This window comes from Rhea pennata, chromosome 9, assembly GCF_028389875.1.
Source record: "Rhea pennata isolate bPtePen1 chromosome 9, bPtePen1.pri, whole genome shotgun sequence".
Classification (NCBI taxonomy): Eukaryota; Metazoa; Chordata; class Aves; order Rheiformes; family Rheidae; genus Rhea; species Rhea pennata.
In genome coordinates, this window is record NC_084671.1 from 13,188,123 (window position 1) to 13,207,696 (window position 19,574).

The following is a 19,574-nucleotide window of genomic DNA, read 5'->3' on the forward strand; positions in this document are numbered from 1 at the left end:
AAGACCATGAATTTCACATTCACTGCCTGGGGAATCTGGTCTTCTCCAATATCCCAGGGCTGCAAGGACTTATGCTTTGCTTCCTCCTTGGTCGAGGGGTGGTGTCGAGACCCATTCAGGATGTCCCTTCACCAGCCTCTCTCCCTGCTGCTTCCTCATGATGACTGAATTTGGAGAATGTTGATCCTGGATGACCTGGTACAGCAGCAGCTTGGTGCCGACCACTTGATGTGCTGCAGTACCAAGTGCCTTTCCATGCGAATATCTGCAGCACTGCAAGCACTTGAATGAACAGACTCTACGTGTTGTTTGGAAGGCCTTGGAGGAGGGGAATCTGATTCCTTCTCGCATCAAAAATGCTCAAATCTCAGCAGGTTTGAAAGAAATTCTGCGCTGTGTGGAATGTGTTAGTGTCCTGGAGAACATGTTCCCTTAACACTGCTCATAGTGACATGGTGCAAGCAGGGAAAAACCACTTGCAGAAAACCTGTGCCAGGCTTTTTACAGAGCTTAAAGCCTTCTGCAAGAACCTCAGCATGAACAAATAGTACTGAAAGCACAAGCAGAGACAAAAATGCTGTGTGCACCTTTCTGCCATGTCTCAGAGCCTGGGTATTGCTATTGATTCAAGTCAGAAGAACCCATTAAATTCAGTGGTTTCAATCATGGCAGAGACAGGAGGGCTCTGAACCCTGCATACCTGATTGTGTTTTCCTCTGTAGGGTTTTGGATGGCCTTAGTGCTGGTGAAAAGTTTGAAGAAGACTGACATGAGGATTGAAATTTCCCTAGAGGGGAGAATGGACTTGGAGTGCACTCTCCTGCTGGCTGGCCACTCTGATGGGGCATTACCAGCAGCAGTGCCTGGTGCAGGAGGGCTCAGTTTAGCCCACTACAGAGACCAGTTTGGAGAACTGAGTTCTTGGAGCACATTGAAAGCTTGGATCCTCAGCTACAAAGCTACTATCAGCAGCTAAATCCGAGGGACACAGAGGGGAGTTGGACACTTGGGGATTTGAGGAGATCTGTGCTATGCTTACCTGGTTTTCAAAGTCCATCATCACACACTGAAAATAGTCTCCACTTCTTCCAATAAGAATCTGAATAATATGCAAAATGAGGCATATATGCACATCTGCGTGTGATCGGGAGTGGCTGCATGCTGCACTGAGTCTTTGCAGCCTCCGAGGAGCTGTATGTAAAAGTACCATATCTGATACAGTTCTTCAATCAGTTCCCATACACCACATCTCCATGTGTATTTACCATTAAACAGAGGATGATGTGCTTAAAATGACCTCTTACTTACTAAGTGGACAATATCTGTATACCACAATCTGGAACATGTAAATTGGCAGTATGAGAGTTCCTCAAATGATGCTCCATCACTGTATTCCCTGAGAGGTGCTGAGCTCTGGCTTCATCTCTGCATGCTTGAGCATTAATATGAGATTGTTGTTAGATTCTGACTGCATCTTTTAAAAGAAGTGCAAACTAAGTTTTTCTGTGGTTTAACCCTATTACTCTTTGAGGGAACTACTGCAAAAGTTTTTCTCCCTAGACTGTAACAGTTGCTCTTTTAAACCTCATAATCTCATTTTTGTTATGTTAACGAACAAAGCAATCAGGAACCCAGAGAGAGCTCCCTGGCAGCTGCCTAGCACCGTAAGTATCCCTCATTTGGAGAATCAGTCGTGCACATGATGGACTAATGATGTAGGTATTTTCTCTCTGTTTTGGTGGATAATGTGCTGACTGCAGGTGGCACTCACTCAGCTGACTCACAGTGCTTAGGAAGGGGTGAGCTTGGGACATTTGGTGGACTACAGGAAGCTCAGCCCAGATGATACCTAACTTGTCCACAACACACAAAAAGAGAAGTCGGACTCAAATGTGCTCAGTTATTTCCTCTCCAGACAGCTCCAGAGCTCAGGTCAACACCATGTCTGAAAACGTGCTTACACGCAGATAAGGGATGATGTCTAAACCAGACCTTGAACACAGGCCAGACTAGCAGTGTGGATGCAGTCAGTGTCTTTATTTGCTGCTAGACTGGCTGCAAGTGCAAATTTTCTGTTATTTTCTTCTAGCTTTAGCCTCTTTCAGAGTCTTACAGTATCTAATTAGAGTTTTTCCAGATACTCTCACTGACTTTCTGAAGCTCTAATGCATTTGGTTGAATTATTTTACCATCTGTAATAAATACAGTAGTTTCTGTTTTGTGGTCACTGTATTGGTGTGTAGCAGGTAGACTGGTGGAACTTGAGAGATGCTGATTGCACTGAGTACTGCAAAATTTCAGGAGAAAATAGCTAGAAGAGGTAAAGCCCAGGCCTCCTCATTTCCTATCGGAAATATTGAAAGTAAGCGCTTTGTGAAAAATGGACGTCAGTGAACTGTTGTAGAAATTGTTATTGGGTAAATGCTGTGCTCACAGAAAAATTACTGATGAGCAAAACTCAAAAGGGGGAAGTTGATTCAGAAGGCCTCAGAAAAGTCAGATTTCTGGCCATTGCCTCTTCAGAACTTTTCAGATTTCCATATTAGGTAGCTAAAATTACTACAGACTAGCAGTGAAGACCTGTAATAGTTATATTTTGTCATGACCATATCTTCCTAAAGATGACCTAGCACTATCTCATTTCGAGTTTTCTTTTTTACGTTGCTGCAGATGTCTAAATAACTAGAAAGGAGACAGATGTTTTAGTCTGCTTTAAGCATCAAACACTTACCTCTTCCCTCCTTCTCCTCCAGAAAAGAGCTGCCTGACAAAACAGCATAGTCTCATTGTGCAGCACAGTGCGATGAGATCCCTGGCTCTCCTTTCCCTTGGCTGCTTGTACACATGCCACACCTACAACAAACCATTACTAAAGGTGGATGAGGAATTCACTGGGTGACTATGGCATGCAGCGAGCACCCTAGCAGCACCAAAGATGGCCTCTGTTGTTTTTGACTGTAGCTGCAAACCACCTGGTTGGTGGTTGGTGGGCAGCTAGGAAACAGAGGGTGACAACACTATTTTAAGCAGAACTCAGGCAGCAGGACACATCCTCAGCAAAGATCTGTGCTCAGTATGTTGTATACCAAATGGGTAGGATGCAAAACTGAATTTGGTTGGCTTTAAAACTCTTGGAGCTGGCTGGCTGCAAAAAGCATTCAGCAAGGTTAAACTTTTAAAGGTAGACCCAAACGGATGTTTTAAGTTGGGTATCTAAAACTGAGCAAATAAAGCTTTTGATATTTAGACCAATAGTTTTTTTTCTCTTATGATGGACCTTAACATGTTTTGTGGCTTCTGAACCTGTGAAGTTTATCTTAGAAAAATAATTTTTTGAATTTGGCTTAAAAATACCTTAGAATTTTGAAGGCTGGGTCTGGATTTTCCACTCGTGTCTCTTTTGAGAAGACTTTCTCACTTACTGCACCAAAAGCTCTCACCTCTGCTGAGCAGCTCTGGCCGTTCCCTCTCCATATGGGCACTTCTCTCAACCATCCCTGCAAATGCGGTGTGGGGAAGGGATTGAGTGGAGAGGTGAGTTACAGAGTGATACAATTAAAACCGCTAACTTTTTAATTGCCTATTTATTTTTAATACTTTTCAAAAAAAGGATTGAAGTTTCACTTTACTTTTACTATTTGTGTTTGGAAAGTCTCAGGATAATGTTTCCCTGGCAATGTACTGAGTGGATCTCTGTGGGCTTCACAAAGGTAGTGGTATTGCTATCCTCCATGAAGGGAAGGACAAAGATGGAAAGGTCACCCAGCTGGCCAGAGGTTGAGCTAAGGATGGGTGGATGTCCTGAGGCCCAGGCTAGCCCTCCTACCCTGTGCCTCCCAAGTGCATTGCTTGGGCTCCTGGGTGGTTTGTTGAGGGTTACACAGCAATCTGTCCATCAGACCTGAAAGCCTCAATTGCAGAGGGCAGGGGTGCTTCTTGCACAGTGGAAGAAATGCTGTGGCAGTGCTTACACCTTGGCTAGAGCTTGGTCCCCCTGCCGAGAAAGGGAGTGGGTGTCTGGGCTGAGCAGAAGGGGAGGGGATATCCGCGACTGGGTGAGGAGGTAGTTTCCAAGGATGGGTGAGAAGGGGAGGGTGGAGAAGGGGGTGTCCCAGCCTGAGTGGGAGATAAGAGAGGTCTGGGAAAGTTCATGAGATGCTGAAGGAATCACTTTAGGGGGAAAAAAATTGGAAGCGTCTTTGTTTTAGCAAAGAGGGAATGGTGTTTCTAACACTATCTGAAGCCCTGTGGATAAAGAAATGCTTCTAATATTAATTTAGAAGTGGTCACTGTTGTCAGGTTGACATCAATAGCAGATGTGGTGGGTTCCTGGTTTTGTTGGGTTTGCTGAAAATGTTCTGAATGTGCTCTGCTTCCAGGAGTGGTCTGAAGAGGGTTGCAGGAAGCAGGTGATGCAATGACCCAGTTGTGCAGCCTCCAGCATGACAGAGCTAGAAACGCAGAGGGAGCCTTTGTCTCCCAGGGGAGATCTGCTGCTGGCCCTGGAGCAGGGTGCCGGAGTGCCGTCCTGGGCTGTGGTGATGTAATGTGCTTTAAGGGGACACTGTGGGCATAGTCGCACCCAAGATGACACTAACTGAAAGAAGGTAATGAACTGAAAAAAATCCCCATTGCGCTTTTTGGTATGGTGAATTAGGAGGATCGTTCTGTGCAGCTAGTTTCACTTTCCTTGGTAGAAATCAATTTTGTCCTCGCACTAAGGGTTTGAATAAAGAGTAACCGGAGACCGGAACCATAGCTTCCTCCCCCCTTCCCATTCTGCTCACATACATACACCTCAAAAAAAAAAAAAAAAAAAAAAAAAAAAAAAAAAAGCCCCAGGGAGCTCAGGATGCACTATTTTACTAAATTTTAGCAGAACCTAGAGTTTTTATAAGCAATATGATCAGCGTTTGCCTGAGACAGAATTGCTTTAATTTCTTTGTGTCACATCTCAGTTCAGAGAATGCACAATGCAAGTGTTATTTTTCTAGAGAACAAGAAGAAGCTGATAATCCTTCATAGGCTGGTCTCGAAGGATACTGAAGGACCCCGGCAGTGCAGTGGAGCCCTTCATTGCAGTGGTTCATTTTTCCTTTCTTGTTTTCCCTTTATCACCTTGGTTAGTTTATCTCCTTCTCAGAAATCTGTGTTCACCCCAGAGCAGTTACCTTCTTCAGTTTCCTGTTGCATGTACTGTAGGCTCACAGTGATCTAGTGCTGCCTTTCCCAGCTCAGCAGGGAGACCTGTGCTTGTCTGTGCTGCTGCCTACACATTTTCAGTGAGATGCATTTCTGAAAAAAAAAGAGATCTGGGAGAAAAGGGGAAGAATGGCCATTTGAACTATGAGTGAATGTTTTATTCTGTCTCAAAAAGGTTTGTGTTTGATATTCCTTATATCTACCCTTCCAAACCCATGCATCCATCACTCTTCATCTGGAGCTATTTCATAGGACTAAGCCACAGGAACAGTGTTACTGAAGCTAAATCTGAAGGATTCAGAGAAGTTTCTGAGAATCTAGGTTTTAGAAACTTGAATCTGAAACCTGGGCTGCAAATTTGAAGGAGAATACATGCTTGTGAATGCAGCTCGGTAGCCCTTGATTCTGCTGGGATGGGATTCCTCTGAGAACAGAGGAATCCTGGATTCATGTAAGCCTTGGAATACGGAAATGGGAAAGTGGATAGTAAAGTGCAGTTCATATTTGGGTATCTGCTTGCTTGTAACTATAATACAGAAAGAGGCATAGATAGAGGTGCAACACAGATCCCCAGAATTCACCAAAATTCAGCCCCTCGAGAAGGTTGAGGGCCTGCCTATCTATTCATTAGCTTTAATTATGGTCCCTCCATTTTTGGCAATGAACTGTTTGCTTACAGAAAGTCTTTAACAGGCACTTCCAGAGTATGCTTTGCTGGGTGAGGGTAGCTGAGTGTGGCTGTGGGGGGAAAGCGTGCTCCACGCTTAGGGGAATTCCAGATGACACTGCCTGCCAGACGCATGCTTGTCCCATGCTGCCAAACCCTGCTTCCTTCTCTTCTTGCACAGCTGTGTGCTTCATTAGGTAGCGATGTCTACAAATCACTGCAGTGTTAAAATGTAGAGCAGGGGGAATTCCAGCACTATGAGTGCTGCCAAGTTCCTAGAGTTTTAACAGTGCAGGCAGAAAAGGAACCCCCTCCCCACTCAAGAACTAAAAGTACGACTAAGACTGAGATTCAGGCAATTAAGTGTAACACTCATGAACTCCAGATTGCTTGTTTACTATGCCTTTTGATGCTCCTTGATGTATAACTGGAGAAGGCAGGGACCAGCACGTGTATTGCAATTGCTAGGATTGAAGCTGAGACTGCTGGCTTCTTTGCTATGAAACTTACTCTATTCAACTCTATTCATGACAGTATAGGACTAATATACTCACCTATGCATGAATACATGGCTGTTAAGTAGTACATAAAGCATTAACTGTTTGCAAGCATTCAGGAAGAAATACTAGGCTTTTCGCCCAGAAATCTAGGTTTGAATTCTACTTTGCCCCAAACTTTGAATGTGACTTAAAGCAAGTCACACCATTTCTACAGCCTAGATTTTCAAGACAAAAGAGGTTTTTTTTTTTTTTTTTTTTTTTTCTCTCTTTTCCTCTAGGAAATGTAGTGCCTACTGCACTTGAAGAAATCAAGGCCTTTTTGAATTTATCTAGCTAGACACCCAAAATCACTAGTTACTTTTTGAGAAGCACCAGGATGGGACTCAGGTGACCAAGGTTGTATTTCTGGCTGTAGAACTGGATTGCTGAGTAACCATGAATAATTCCATGACCTCCTGGTGCCTTAGTTTTCCCACAGGTAAAATGGGAGTAATTACTCTGCCTTACTTTGTAGAGCACTTTGAGAGCTATGAATAGAATAAGCCATATTAGATATCATTATTTAGACATTATTAATTATTTTTCAGTTCATTTTCAAAATGTAGAAGTGTTTCCTCATGAGAGTAGATGTTCTTCTCTTTGCATCACTTTGCCAAGTGCTCTGCTGATGTGATTCTTTAGAGGAATACATGTAGTAAGAAAAAAAAATCTGTTGTTTATAAAGACAAACGTTTCTGGCCCCATCTTCTTGTCCAATGTCTGAGTAGTAAAGATCCAGTGATAGAAAGCTGCACAGAAGAGCAGTGAGAGATGCAGCGATCGTTTGGCAGTGATCAGAAAAAACGATCAAAACCATTTTGCCTGGCCCTGCTGTGATCTCTTCTTCTCACAAGGCAGAAAGGAACACTACTATTGTGCCATGAAGTTTACCATCTATAAACCATATTGTTTCTGAGAGTTTACACACTGCCAGGGAGAAATGCAAACCCTCAGCTGAAAGTGCCCACCCAAGAGGTGCTGAGATCCCGTGGCTCCGGCAGAGGCTGGAAAAAGTGGTGGTGCTCAGGTCTCCTGAAACTCAGACTGGAGATATCACTGAGATGTCTTTCTCATCTCTGGTTTCTCTATAAACTCTGCCATTGGCCCAGGGACAGTTCAGAGTATCTAAGCTCCAAGCCTGTTTTGGAGAGGAAACCAAAGAAAACCATGCTCTCTCCTGGCTATGACAATCCATCTTATTTTTGCAGAGAGGTCTCCACACTTAGGTGTACCCTGCAGCAGTGCTGGGCTAACCTGCCTCAGACCTGACCCTGTATGCAAGAGCAGGTGGCATCTGCCTTTAAAGTGAGGGCTGGCAGGGAGCATCTGGCCACACTTGGCACCACTCCACCCTCAGCTTTCCCTGTGGTTCCTTGCCTTTTCCAGTGGTAAGATAGACCTTGATATTGCAGGCTTAGCCCTTTCTTGGGAAGATTGCGTGCTGAGAGGTGTCTTCTCAGGTGGGAAGCTCCACTATGTTGCAATAGCCAGTTTAGTAGGTTTTTTATCATTGTTTTCTAGTGTGGAAAGTGGATTTTTTTTTATTCCTTCAGTGTCTTTGATTGGAAGGGGGGAGGGGAAAAACGTGGTGAAGAGTAGAGAGCATGTGGTCAGAGTGAGGTTTGGGGAGCTGAAAGGTTTTATTCCCTCCTGTGTTTGCAAGGAGGTTTTGCAGCAAGGGGCTGAGCATCTCTTTGCAGCTCAGCTTCCCTCCACGCTGAGAGCCCTGCTCCCCAGGGAGAGGCAGCAGCCACAAAGGTGGGCTGGTGCTCGTGAAAGGCAAACACCACCTTCACCAGATTTATTTTCCGGTTTTTGTGAAGTTTAATATTTGCCGGCCTCTGGGAGACACTGAAGCTTGAGTGCTGTATAGGCACAACTGAAGGGGTGGGAGGGAAGATGTTGCTTTTGCTGTCATGTTTTCCCAGAGATCTTGTTAACCAGTTAATGGCAACCTGAACCACCTGTGGTGCACTTACGCTCTGGTGTGCTGTAATGCACCATTTCTTGTGAAATGATCAGGAGAAAGCAAAACAAGTAAGTGTGCTTATGGCTGCAGTCTGCACGGTGAATAATCTGTAAGAATGCTTTCACCTGGAGTTTAGGCTGTGATTCCCCCCCCCCCCCCCAAAAGCCTTTTCAAAATAAATAGGATTAAGCTGAACTAAGATCTTAGTGAGAGATGAAGATTGTTGCTGGTTGAGCCCTGTGTTGTGGTGCAGGAACTGTGTTGCAGTGGTGTGCTCTTGGTGAGGAGCTGCTTCTCAGAGGATGCTTAAACCATCATTTCTGATCATTAAAGATCCCCTGGTGGTTTTTAAAGCAGTGGACTTGTGGGTGGGATGTCCTATTCAGCTTATAGTTTGATGGGGTGATAAATTCCTCTGCAGTAACAAATGGGTGCAGTTAGTGTTCTCTGCTTCTGGTAGCAAGTTGCCTGCTGACTATTTCAGCAGTTAATTAAACATATAGTTTGTGGATTAAGTGTGGACTAGAAAAGATTTACTACTGTGCTTTGTCCCATCCTAGTCAGCGGTTTGGTACAACAGCCTACATTTGAAAGTGTTATCTCCTGCAGTGCACTTTGGGATGTATCCTTGTGGGTAAGAGGGCTGTTGTTTAAATGTCTGTTAATAAAAAAAGCTGCTGGGAGGAGCAATTCAAGATTACAGATTTGCGAGAACCTGCTATCTTGTGAGTAACTTAAGGAATATTTCACTGACATTAGAGAGTTTGCTGATACAGGAAAAGAATTGGAGGGTTTGCAGTAGTAAAGTTCATGCATAGATTTCTTTCAGGCTTTAATTTCCTTGTAGAGGAGCACATTTAGGCATTTAGGAAACTGTTTAGCTGATGGAATCAGTTCAACCAAGTTAAAGGGTGCTGGGTGCTTATTAAAGAAAATGACACCAGGTTTATATTTTAATAAGACCATAGGTAAGGAGGCAATTTATCATACATGCAGGTTTATGCTGAATTAAAGTTAGTTTACTTGCACTTTTGACAACTTATTCCTACCTGAGAGCAGGATGCAAATTGAGTATTTTTTTTTTAAGTAGTGCTTACTACCTCTGTAATGCTGTAGTCTTTTCACAGGTGTCTTGTATAGGTTGGCTAACTAGCTTTGCAGCCTCCTGTGGAAATGGAGCTGTATACATAGGCAAGCTGTTGCAGAGTGCTGGAGGTGTCTCAAAATTTGCTTCTGTGAAAGTATTAACAAGGAAATGTCTCTTGTAGGGGTAAGGAAACATGCCTTTTTTGGCATCATTTAAAGTTGGACGCTGTTCTCTTTAGAAATAGAAATAGAGATGGGTTGGGTAGGGAAGTAAAGGCACGACTGGAAAATGCTTGGCTCTGTAGCCATGTGGTTATCTCTAGGAGGGGTACACCCCAGAAATGTAGATGTTGATGATGATTTGAGAGGTTTGGAGTTATGTTAAGACCAGGCTGCACTGGTTCTGTCATCAATTGATGTGAATCTTTGTAACAGCTTCAAAGGCTTTAAAGACCCAGAATAACAAACCTTTTAACTTTGACACATCATGTTGTCTCTCTCCTCTCCTGCACTGCAGGACATGGGCACTATGGAGAGTGTTTGGCTGGAGCAAGTTTGTGAAAAGCAACTTTTGCATTACTGCTGAATGGGACTGCAAAGGGCCAGAGGGAGCAAGGCTCAGATGGTTGCTTCATCATCCTGTGACCTAGCACTTCATGCAGCTGTGAACCAAAGCAGGTCATGGCATGCCAGAAGCTCATTGCACTGAGACTTTTTGATGGAGAGAACTTTTTTGAGGAAGGTCTTTATATATATAAATGTATATATTTTGTTAAATTGGTTCCTCTGTAAGTAGTAATGAGCTGGTGTAGCTGGTTGTTTATTGTTACATTCATACTGAATTCATAAAAAAAAAAAAAAAAAAGAAAAAGAAAAAAAGATTTGAATATTTGCCAGCCAGGGCCAGTTGTGAGTGAAGTTGGTAAGTGGCAAATAGTACTTAAGAAGTGAGCAGTTAGCTGGACTGGGAGAAAGTGTTTGATGGTTTCTCTGCAAGGTGTTCCTGGGAGGTCAGGGCCAGGTGCAGAATATCAAGCAACACTTGGAGTCCACAGATTCAGTGGTGGAGCATGTGCTGCATGCAGAGAGCACAGCGTTCCTTCCTGCTCATTCAGGAAAACCATGCATGACAGATGAGTCCTTTCAGCAGGGCAATTGTCTCTTGTGGCTGGGGATAACCTATGGGTCAACCCTCTACCTCTCTAGGTAGATTTGCCTGCTGGAAGCAGGGTTGCAAGCCACTGAGGCATTGGGTAGCAGCAGCAGGAGTCAAGGACAGGCAAGATGGTGCTAGGGAAGTGCTGAAGCCAGGCAGAAGACAGAGGCAGGTGAGAGGATTATTGTACATGAAGTGTTTTGTGTGAGCTGATTATAGCCTCTTGGTCCTACAGTAGTATAAGTGATGTGTTCTCAGTGTATTTTCTACTTTCTCCACTGCGCCCAGCACACAGAGTTTTCTACCTTTGGTGCCTAACACTATGGCACTTTGTAGTGCTCTGGAAAGGATACCTCTTTGAGTTTGTTCTTCTTTTCTGTCTCTGCATCCTCTGCCACTCGTGGGTTGCGTGGCAGTAGTAGCTGATGGGTGTAGTTGTGGCCAAGAAGACCAAGGGAAAGCACAGTATCTTGAGAGCTCTTCCTCAGGTCCCTCCTTTCCTGCTGTCTGCTTCTTCAGCTCGCAGCTCCTGGAGCATGTGGCTTTGGACCAAAGCAACTGAGGCAACAAGTCAGGTGGAATCAGCCCCAGGCCAGGTCTGCTTTCCCAATTGCTTCTTAGACTGCCTTGGGTCACTCACCGGATGCAAGCTATGGATAAATATTATATGTTCCAGTTCAATTGCTAGAAATAGCCAAAACAGTCGCTCTTACCTGTCTCATTTTTAAAGTGCTTGTAGAAATTAAAATTTCTAACTTAAGGATTTATTTCCCAAAGCAAGTGTGTGTTCTGCAGTCATCGCTGGACCTGAGCAGGTAGGTATATGAAGCAGAAAAATTGTGGATCTTTATCAGAGGCTGTGCTTTTCCTGTTACTCACCTTAAAAGCTCATTGTAGTATTGGTTCTTGGTGTACATAACAGATGTTTAGGTTAGATGTGCTCATCTGACTTTCACTCTGGTACTTTTGAAAATGCTATACCAAACTGAAAGCATGTAACCCGTAATTTCTTGTACTTCGTGGGGTAACTGCTGTTCTCAGAGGACTTGTGATTGAGTGAGGGCATGTGTTCACATTGATTTTCATAAACTTTCAAACATGTTAGTTTGATGATCAAAAGAGATTAGTAACAGAAGCGATACTTCCCCCTATTTTGAGGTTTGCTTAGCCATGGCTCTGGGGCCAAAACTGCTTGATTTATGTTAACTAGAGTCCTTTAAAAATGGAATTGAGATCTGTGAACAGCAGAGATGAGGAAAGCCCTGTTTTTTGTGAACAAGAACCTTCAAAACATGATAGAGGCCATACAAATTCAGTCAAAAGAACCAGTTTCCTCTCTGACAACAACCAGTAGTAGATGTTTCAAGAAAAAAGTAAAGGAGAAGAACTATAGTCTGATCCTCTCTCTGAAACACTCTTAATTTTGGCAGCCAGTTGATTAGGATCTTCCTTGAAATTCATTCAGACTGTTGTGTCTGAATGGTGAACAGCACCAATGAGCCTGTCCTCCAAATGTTTTTGTAACTCTCTTCGGAATCCATTTATACTGTTGGCTCCTGTAACAGTAGTTCCTTTGGCAGAGAATGTTGCTGTCTAATTACGTAGCATAGAAACAACTCTTATATATGAAAATTCTATGGGATGCCGCCTGTCCTTTTAGGATGAAAAGGTGTCACCTGACATACTTTTAAGTTGAATGTCGAGTTTTTTGTCATCTCTCGATACACTCAAGAAACTTCCCCTTACATCTCTATAGCCATTGAGTATTTTAACACTAGCATAAAAGCGGCTGTGTTTGAATTTAGAAATTGGCCAGTGGGATGAGAATGTGCATCTGTGGAATGCATGAGTGCTCCGGCTTCGTCACTGCCTTCTCTTGGACCCACCTATTTCTGTGAAGCATGTAGCTGCTTAAAGGGATTAAAAATGGCTAAGGTAATTACCAAACTTGGCATAAATCAATCATTCTGATTCAGAAGCTATTGGAGGTGAGGAGAAGGCAACAGACAAGCAGGTACAGTTTGATATAAATGAATTTATCCCTTTAGAAAACCAAGCAAGAAAAGCTTTTTTTAAAATAAATAAATAAATCCTTATATTGGTCCAAGGCCTCAGCTGCAATGGCTATATAGGTGAAGTCCCCTTAACCATCCAAGATCATGCAGTCTAGAGAGGTAGCCTGGCAGGGAGAGTGGATTCACGCATTGGGTCATGCTTATTCCTAGTTACCCTTAGGTGCTTTACCTGCTGCACAGCACTGCATATTCTATATGCGAAGCTCATATTATTCAGGGTAAAATAGAAAGGTTTTTCTGTGAGATTCCTTATGGCACAGCATCCCAGTGGACTCTCAGGCATACTTAGCTTATTGAAAAGGATAGTCTAATTCTCTCCCTTCTAAATACAGCATCTGCAATAGGGTGGAATGTACATTGTACAGCTGTGAATGTTCCAGGCATTTAGCGTGTCTCCTTTTTCACACAATAGCTTCTATTTATGGGTTTTCGTGTAGTTGGGCTCATGCATTCAACATATCTTTGTGTGTTTTTCTTTTTTTTTTTCTTTTTTTTTCCTTTTTTTTTTTTTTTTTTTTTTTTTTTTTGCTTTTGTTTTTTAAGGTTTGTAGAAACTCCGAGCCACTTCTCCTGGAAGGAGAGTTACTACCGTTCAGCCATGTCCCAGAACTCGCAGCCCAGGGAATTCCTGAGCCCAGAGGTGCTACAGCATATCTGGGACTTCCTGGAACAGTAAGTAGTTCTAAAGGAGAATCTGTGTTGGGGGGCGGGGGGAAGCATTTTGGGACAGGGTGCCTCTGTATCAGGTTGCTGAGGGGACTGAAGGTGAGGATTCCCAAGGCCTTTGTACCTATTTGGCTTGAATCTGTGATGATGGATGGCTCTTGAGCTCTGAAGGAGTTTTTCATTTAGTCCATGGGGGACTGATGTGGAGATCGCACATGACACTGACTTTCTTGGAGACCTTTCATTACTGTGCTGCCTACTTTCCATCACTTAAGGTGTATGGATGATGTTTTCCCCAAAGAAACTGGAGCCATGGCTCTCGGCAGCTTTCTCTATATCCAGGCTCCATGTTTTCAGCCTTTGCTTATGCCCAGGAGGGAGGGGAGGTGGTGTGCGGTTCATTCTATCAGGTTCATTGAAGGAAATAATTCAGCCTATAGTGTCTTCAGTTACTAGAGGAGACATTTTATTAAACGGACTCTGTTTCTTTTCCTGACTCCTGTGCTCTTACCTCATTTTACCAACCAGGTGAGTAAAATATCTTCTCAGACCTAGCCCTGCTCAGATTTTGGTGGTGAGGATAGCGCTGAGGAGGAATCATTTACTTTGCCTTAGGAATGGTTTGTGATCATGTCTAACGCCCCAGCAGATGAGGGGAAAAAAGACCTTGGTCCATTTTAACTGTATTACTCTCTTATTTTCAGGCCAATATGCTCAGTTCAGCCGATTGATTTGAACTTCATTGATGATCCATCAGAAAATGGCCCTACAAACAAAATAGAGATTAGCATGGATTGTGTCCGGGTACAGGATTCGGAGCTGAGTGATCCAATGTGGGTGAGTCTTGAAAAGAATTTTTTTTTTCCTCTTCAAAGGAGAAAGATGAGGATTTTAGCAGGAGCCATTCTTGCTGTGTTGTGCCAGGACTCTATTCCGTCTCTTTGGTGGAGTTGTGGCTGTTTTTTCTCTGAGTAAGGAAGTCTCTTTTCTCTTTACCTGTTGTTCTACTCGCAAGAACTAGCCTGAGACATGGTTCCATGAAATGAGGGCGATTAACAGCCGTGTCAATATGTCTGGTTAAACTAGAGAGAGTGTCCTATGAAAAATGCCTCCCTCTCTGGCTGCAAGAGGGAGCAGGTTGGTTCGTTACCTACTCTTCCTCCTCTGCTAAAGCAATGGCGAGAGGGGGATAGGGAGGTGAACAAAAGGAAGAGTCAGTGTCTCTTGCATTTGCTCAAGTGCTTGTCTGTCCTTGCTCTCTCCTTACTTAAAGCTTGTTTCTGCACCTGATGGTTAAAATAGCTGATTAGCAGAAATGCTACAGCATCCAGAATATCAAGTGCCAAGACTTGAGTGCGTCCTTCACTGGCCTTTTTTTTTTCCCCCCTCTTGAAGGCCAAATAAGAATGAAAACTTGATTTTTTTTTTTTTTTTTTTTTTTTTTTTTTTTAAGACCGTGGCTTTTTTCTTTCCTGTTTCTCCAGATAAGTGAGGTGAGGGAGTATTTCCTGCAAGACTTGGTCATGGGTGTCTTACCTGTATGGCTGGAGACTGGAATGCAGATGAGGCACTGGTGATTTTTGGTTCACTTGTCTTTGACACAAACTGGCCAACTCTTTCTTATCAATAATTCTGGTAAAGAAATCAGGTATTATTTTTGCAGACAGAGCAGATGGCAGCAGTTATCCCTCTTCTACCTTTGTTCTTCCTGGATTTATATATTTGAAGGTAAAAATTATGCGTGGTTTGACATTTATGTTGGAGTATGTGGGATTTTCTTGTTCTTCTATGTTTCCATCCCGAGAAACTGACAATTCCCTGGATTACTGACTGCTGATTTTTGTGCTCTGTCACTACATATTTGCAGCACTGACATTGATTGTCAGTCTGCATGCTGGCAGCGCTTGTAACTCAGATGATCACATCCACAAGGAAGAGCTCGGAGGTACTGCTGATTGCAGGTACCCAGTGCCAGAAGGCTTGACCTGTTATTGCCTGTCTAGTGTGACTGCTGAAACAGCACAGGACAGGATGGTGTTTTCGTCTTCCCTTGCAGGATAAAAAGGCTATGTTGTGCTTGGGTGTCTTCTTGGCTAATGTGATGAAGCTACTTCAAGTGCACAAGGGAGGGAAGTGACTAACATCAAGTCTGGTTATATGTTGATTTTTTTTATCTGAATACCATTTATTCAGAGTAGACTTCAGCCAGCATCTGGATCTGAAAGGATTTTTTTTTTCTATGATATGGTAGCACAGCTCCCATATAATGGTCCCTTCAGTAGCTGATCTGAAAGATTCTCCATGTTTAGAGGGGCTCTTGGCTTTCAGAATGAGTGAGGTGGTCTGTTTAAACTAACTACACCCTTTCAAAAAACAAATCCCGACACTTCTAAGGCTGTCAGCAGAAACTCTGCTCCCTCCATGCCCAAAACATTGGCTTGCTGCACACACAGAGTGTTAGCAAAGCCTTCCCGTCTCCAGTTTCTCTATGAAGTCTGTGGAGCGCTGTGGTAACAGGCAGGCTTGCTAAAAGTCCTTGTTCAGAGTCTCCCTCTCCTGTCTGGTGCAGTGAAACATCAATGGAAAATCCCTTCTTCTTGTCCTGTCTGAGCACTGTTGAAATGAGCAACGGGGCTGGGAGAGGAAGGCAGAGGCTTTTGCTGTGAAATTACTTCTTGCTTAGCAGAGGTTTGATCCTGGCCTTGCAGGAGGCATTTCTGAAGAGACTGAGCTGCATGGTGGCTTTAAAGAATTATTTTTCACTGACATGACAAGTTGAAGGGGGAGCGGGGAAATTCCATCCCATCCTTACCCTTACTGTAAAGCTATGGCTCAGACATGCTGCTAATGGCTGAGTATTCCCATGTTCATTTATAAAAGTTCTAGTTCTCCTTTACTGCAAGACAGCACCTTTGCTCAGTTGAGTGCTGCACAAAAGCCTTTACAAAGCAAAATATGCATCTCAAACTTGTGCAAACAGTCTGTCTTTTAAAATGAGGGAAGCTCTTTTTACTCCCCTTACCACTCCACCACCTCCCTATAAATTAGCAAACATCCATGACAGGTGACAACTCCCCATTGCAGAGAAGTCTGTGTTTGCTTTGCTGTTTCTGGGGCTCGCAGCCGCTGCAGCTTGCATTGGCAGAGAATGTGTAGCCTGGGGCAAGGTGTTTGCTGTTTGTCGGCTTTAATTTGAAATATCTTACTACCCTCTTCCCCTCCAGCTTCTCTTTTCCTTTGGATAGCTTTAGGGCAATAGCTCCCCTTTGCACCTGTCTGCCGTGTAACCTCAGCCATGTCACTTCTAGACACGAGGTGCCGCACGCAGCTGATTGCAGCAAAAAGAGTTGAAGAGGGCAGATAAACACAAAGGAATGCAGCAGAAATAGAGGGGCCCTAGGAGGTGAATGGTGAGATCAAGACAGACTGCTCTTTATTAGTAGATTTTTGTTAGGGAAAGAGCAAGGCTAGCTTTTCTCTGAAAATGTACCACCAAGTGAATTTGAAATGGATGCAAAGAAAATAATAGACTGGTTTATTCAAAGCAATTGACCTTCCATGGACTTTAAGGCAATGGTGATCAGCCTTTAAAATAAGCACTGTACTGTTTTGAACTTGTGGCTGAAAAATGAGACTTTCAGCTACAAAAGTTGTCCATCCTTGATCCAGCCCTGACCAAGGTTTATGTTGGTGGGAACTGCATGTGCTTTTTTGTTTTTTACTGTTTTCTTAAAAAAAATGAATGGCAGCATTAAGAAACTGTCCTACCCATAGGTAGGACAATGAGAGCAAGTTCAGTGCTGCTAACCACCCATGAGTTGCATTCATTGCCTTGAAAGTGGAGCTCAGTGTGGAGAGAACTGGAGGAGAAGGTTGAGTGAGAAAAACTCTTGAGCTACAACTTTGTTTCTCGCTGAATCAAAACCTTGCAGTTCTCATTCACTTCTTTTTAAGGAAGAAATATTCTTCCTTTGTCCTGCAGAAGAAAAGAATAGGAGAAACTGGAGTACAGCACTACCTTTGGATGAAAAGAGCTGGAGAGGAAGAGGGTTTGTGGGTCTGGTGTAAAATTAGACAGTCAGCAGCCTTTCTCCCCATTTGTATGCCTTGTGACTAGGTCTTTCACAATGTCCCATGTTGATGGTTTCTGGGTGGCCCATTTGTAAGGCTTTGTTGGCTGTGCTTCTTTCAACGCCAATGATGTTAACCACAGGCGGACTGGAAACCTCCCTGTCCCAGCAGAAATCTATCTTTTCACATAGTTGGGGAGAGGATGCTGGTGGTCTGTGCAGGGTATGGAGAAGACTTAGTCTCTGCTGTGGCACTGGAGCAGAAGGGAGCTACGGGTGGGTGGTCAGGAAGGTAAGTTGAATGCACATCCCTGTGGCCCTGTTGGGCTTTGACTAAGAAGATACTCAGCAGCATCTTATGTGAACAAGGTAGAAGCCAGTAGCTGTGGGATGTGTGGAGGGGTAAGAGGAGGCTCCCTTGATTCAAAGAGTACACTGCTCCTGCAGCCTGGAGGCAGGCTGCTCTGTAAGGTTTATTCCTGTGGTGCTAGAAACCAGGTGATGTTATATGAAAAATGAGTTTCATTTCAATGATTAAATGCCCTTGAGCTACTGGGAGGAGGGGGTCCAGAGACCTCTCTCTACAAATGAGTATGCATGTGGCAGTGCAATAACCTATATATTGCCTTGGAGCTCTCATGATGAGCTGTCAGGCTGCTGTTTAACTGTGATGGCTGTATATCAGGTGCAAACTTGTTTTCCTTTGCCACCTCATGCGAGTCCCTTTGAAGTAGACCAGGGATGCGAAGAGATGCTACTCTAGACCCAGATGAAGCTGGTTTAGGTTAAGAAACCCAGTGGATGATATTCTGAAAAAGTCATGCGTGCGCCCCTCCCCCACCCCGGCCCCGCAATGCCAAGGGTCTTGGCAAAGTAGACAAAGCTTGGAAAAGTCCTAATCTAGAAAAATGAGTGCCTCCCTCACAGCAGTGTGCAGCTGGGCTCCAGGGACCCAGAAAACCTTTGTCAGTGGGAGCAGGAGTGCTGTCCAAAATGATGGAGCAGTGGAAGATCAGCCTCGCCCCCTCCCCCATGTACATACCTTCTTTTCATGCCCCTGAGCTAGCTGTCCTCCCACAGCCCCTTGCCTAACCAGTTCAGTGGAATGCTTTTTAACAGACAGTCACTTTGGTCAGAGTTTTTTTAACCTGTGTCTGTCCCCCCTTACAAAAGAGGGAGAGAATATCTTGTCAGCTGCTGAGGAAGGCAGGCTTTATTCTTCATTGACTTCTGTCTTCTGCTGTCGTGGATGTTTGCTCTGTGTGCCTTGGAAGCCCAACTGAGCTGCATATGCAGTAGAGCTCCCTGAGGGTCCAGTTCCACTCCTGGAGTGCCGGGGGTAGTGATGTTGCTTCAGGAGAACGCAGGGCTGAGGGAGTATTTTTGGATTTGGATCTGTGGCTTCATGGGCTCTGAGTGTCCCAAGGTTGGCAGCTAGAGAAACTTTGGAGGTGCTATGTGTATTTCATGTTTTTAAGTGATGACTTCACTACTATAAACTTTCTGCCTAGAAGGTGGAGGAGAAACTAAACTGCAGGCAAGAGACTGTGGATGCAGCATGGGTAGGACGTGGAAGTGTAGGGACTGGTGCCCTCAGCTTCGGTCCATGTTAAGTGCTCATGCCAATTACTAGATCTCAGAGTTAGCATTGATATGTCCCAGTGGGAGCAGAAAACCTTTCCCAAGTATCATCTTTAACCTGCTATATGCTCTCAGAGGAGCCATGCCACATCAGCTTTCACAAGGTCCCTTCCCATGTAGCAACCTGTAGACTTAGAGAGGAGCAAGTCTATGAAGCCCCTGCACAGTGTGGATTAGCCTTTGGATAACTGGTGGGCTGTATTCTGTGCTCTCTCAACCTTGCCTTTGTATAAACCAATTCAATACAAGAAATGCAGTGTGTGACCACTGACTTCTGTGTCCCAGGAGCCTGTCACCTGCACAGAGCGGGGGCTGTGGTCAGGGTCAGCACCCGGATGCTGCTATGCAAGTATATGATGGACAGATGGATAACAAGCAACCCGTTGTCCAGAAGGGATCGCAGTGTCTATTGCATCCTTTCCGACACGTTAATATTAACACACAGGCTCTGATCTCAGTTAACTTTAATTGCTTGCTTAAAAGCATTTTGCTGGGTCAGAAGA

The 19,574-nt window shown here is 44.0% G+C and overlaps 1 protein-coding gene across 1 annotated transcript in view; it reads left to right on the forward strand.

Annotated features, from left to right (window-relative positions):
* The window catches only part of TP63 (tumor protein p63), a 136,755-nt gene that overhangs the window by 36,157 nt on the left and 81,024 nt on the right, over positions 1-19,574 (forward strand). Inside the window, exons 2-3 of the mRNA XM_062582344.1 lie at positions 13,246-13,366; positions 14,065-14,197. Of these exons, the coding sequence (XP_062438328.1) occupies positions 13,246-13,366; positions 14,065-14,197 (254 nt within the window). The remainder of the gene's footprint in view (positions 1-13,245; positions 13,367-14,064; positions 14,198-19,574) is intronic.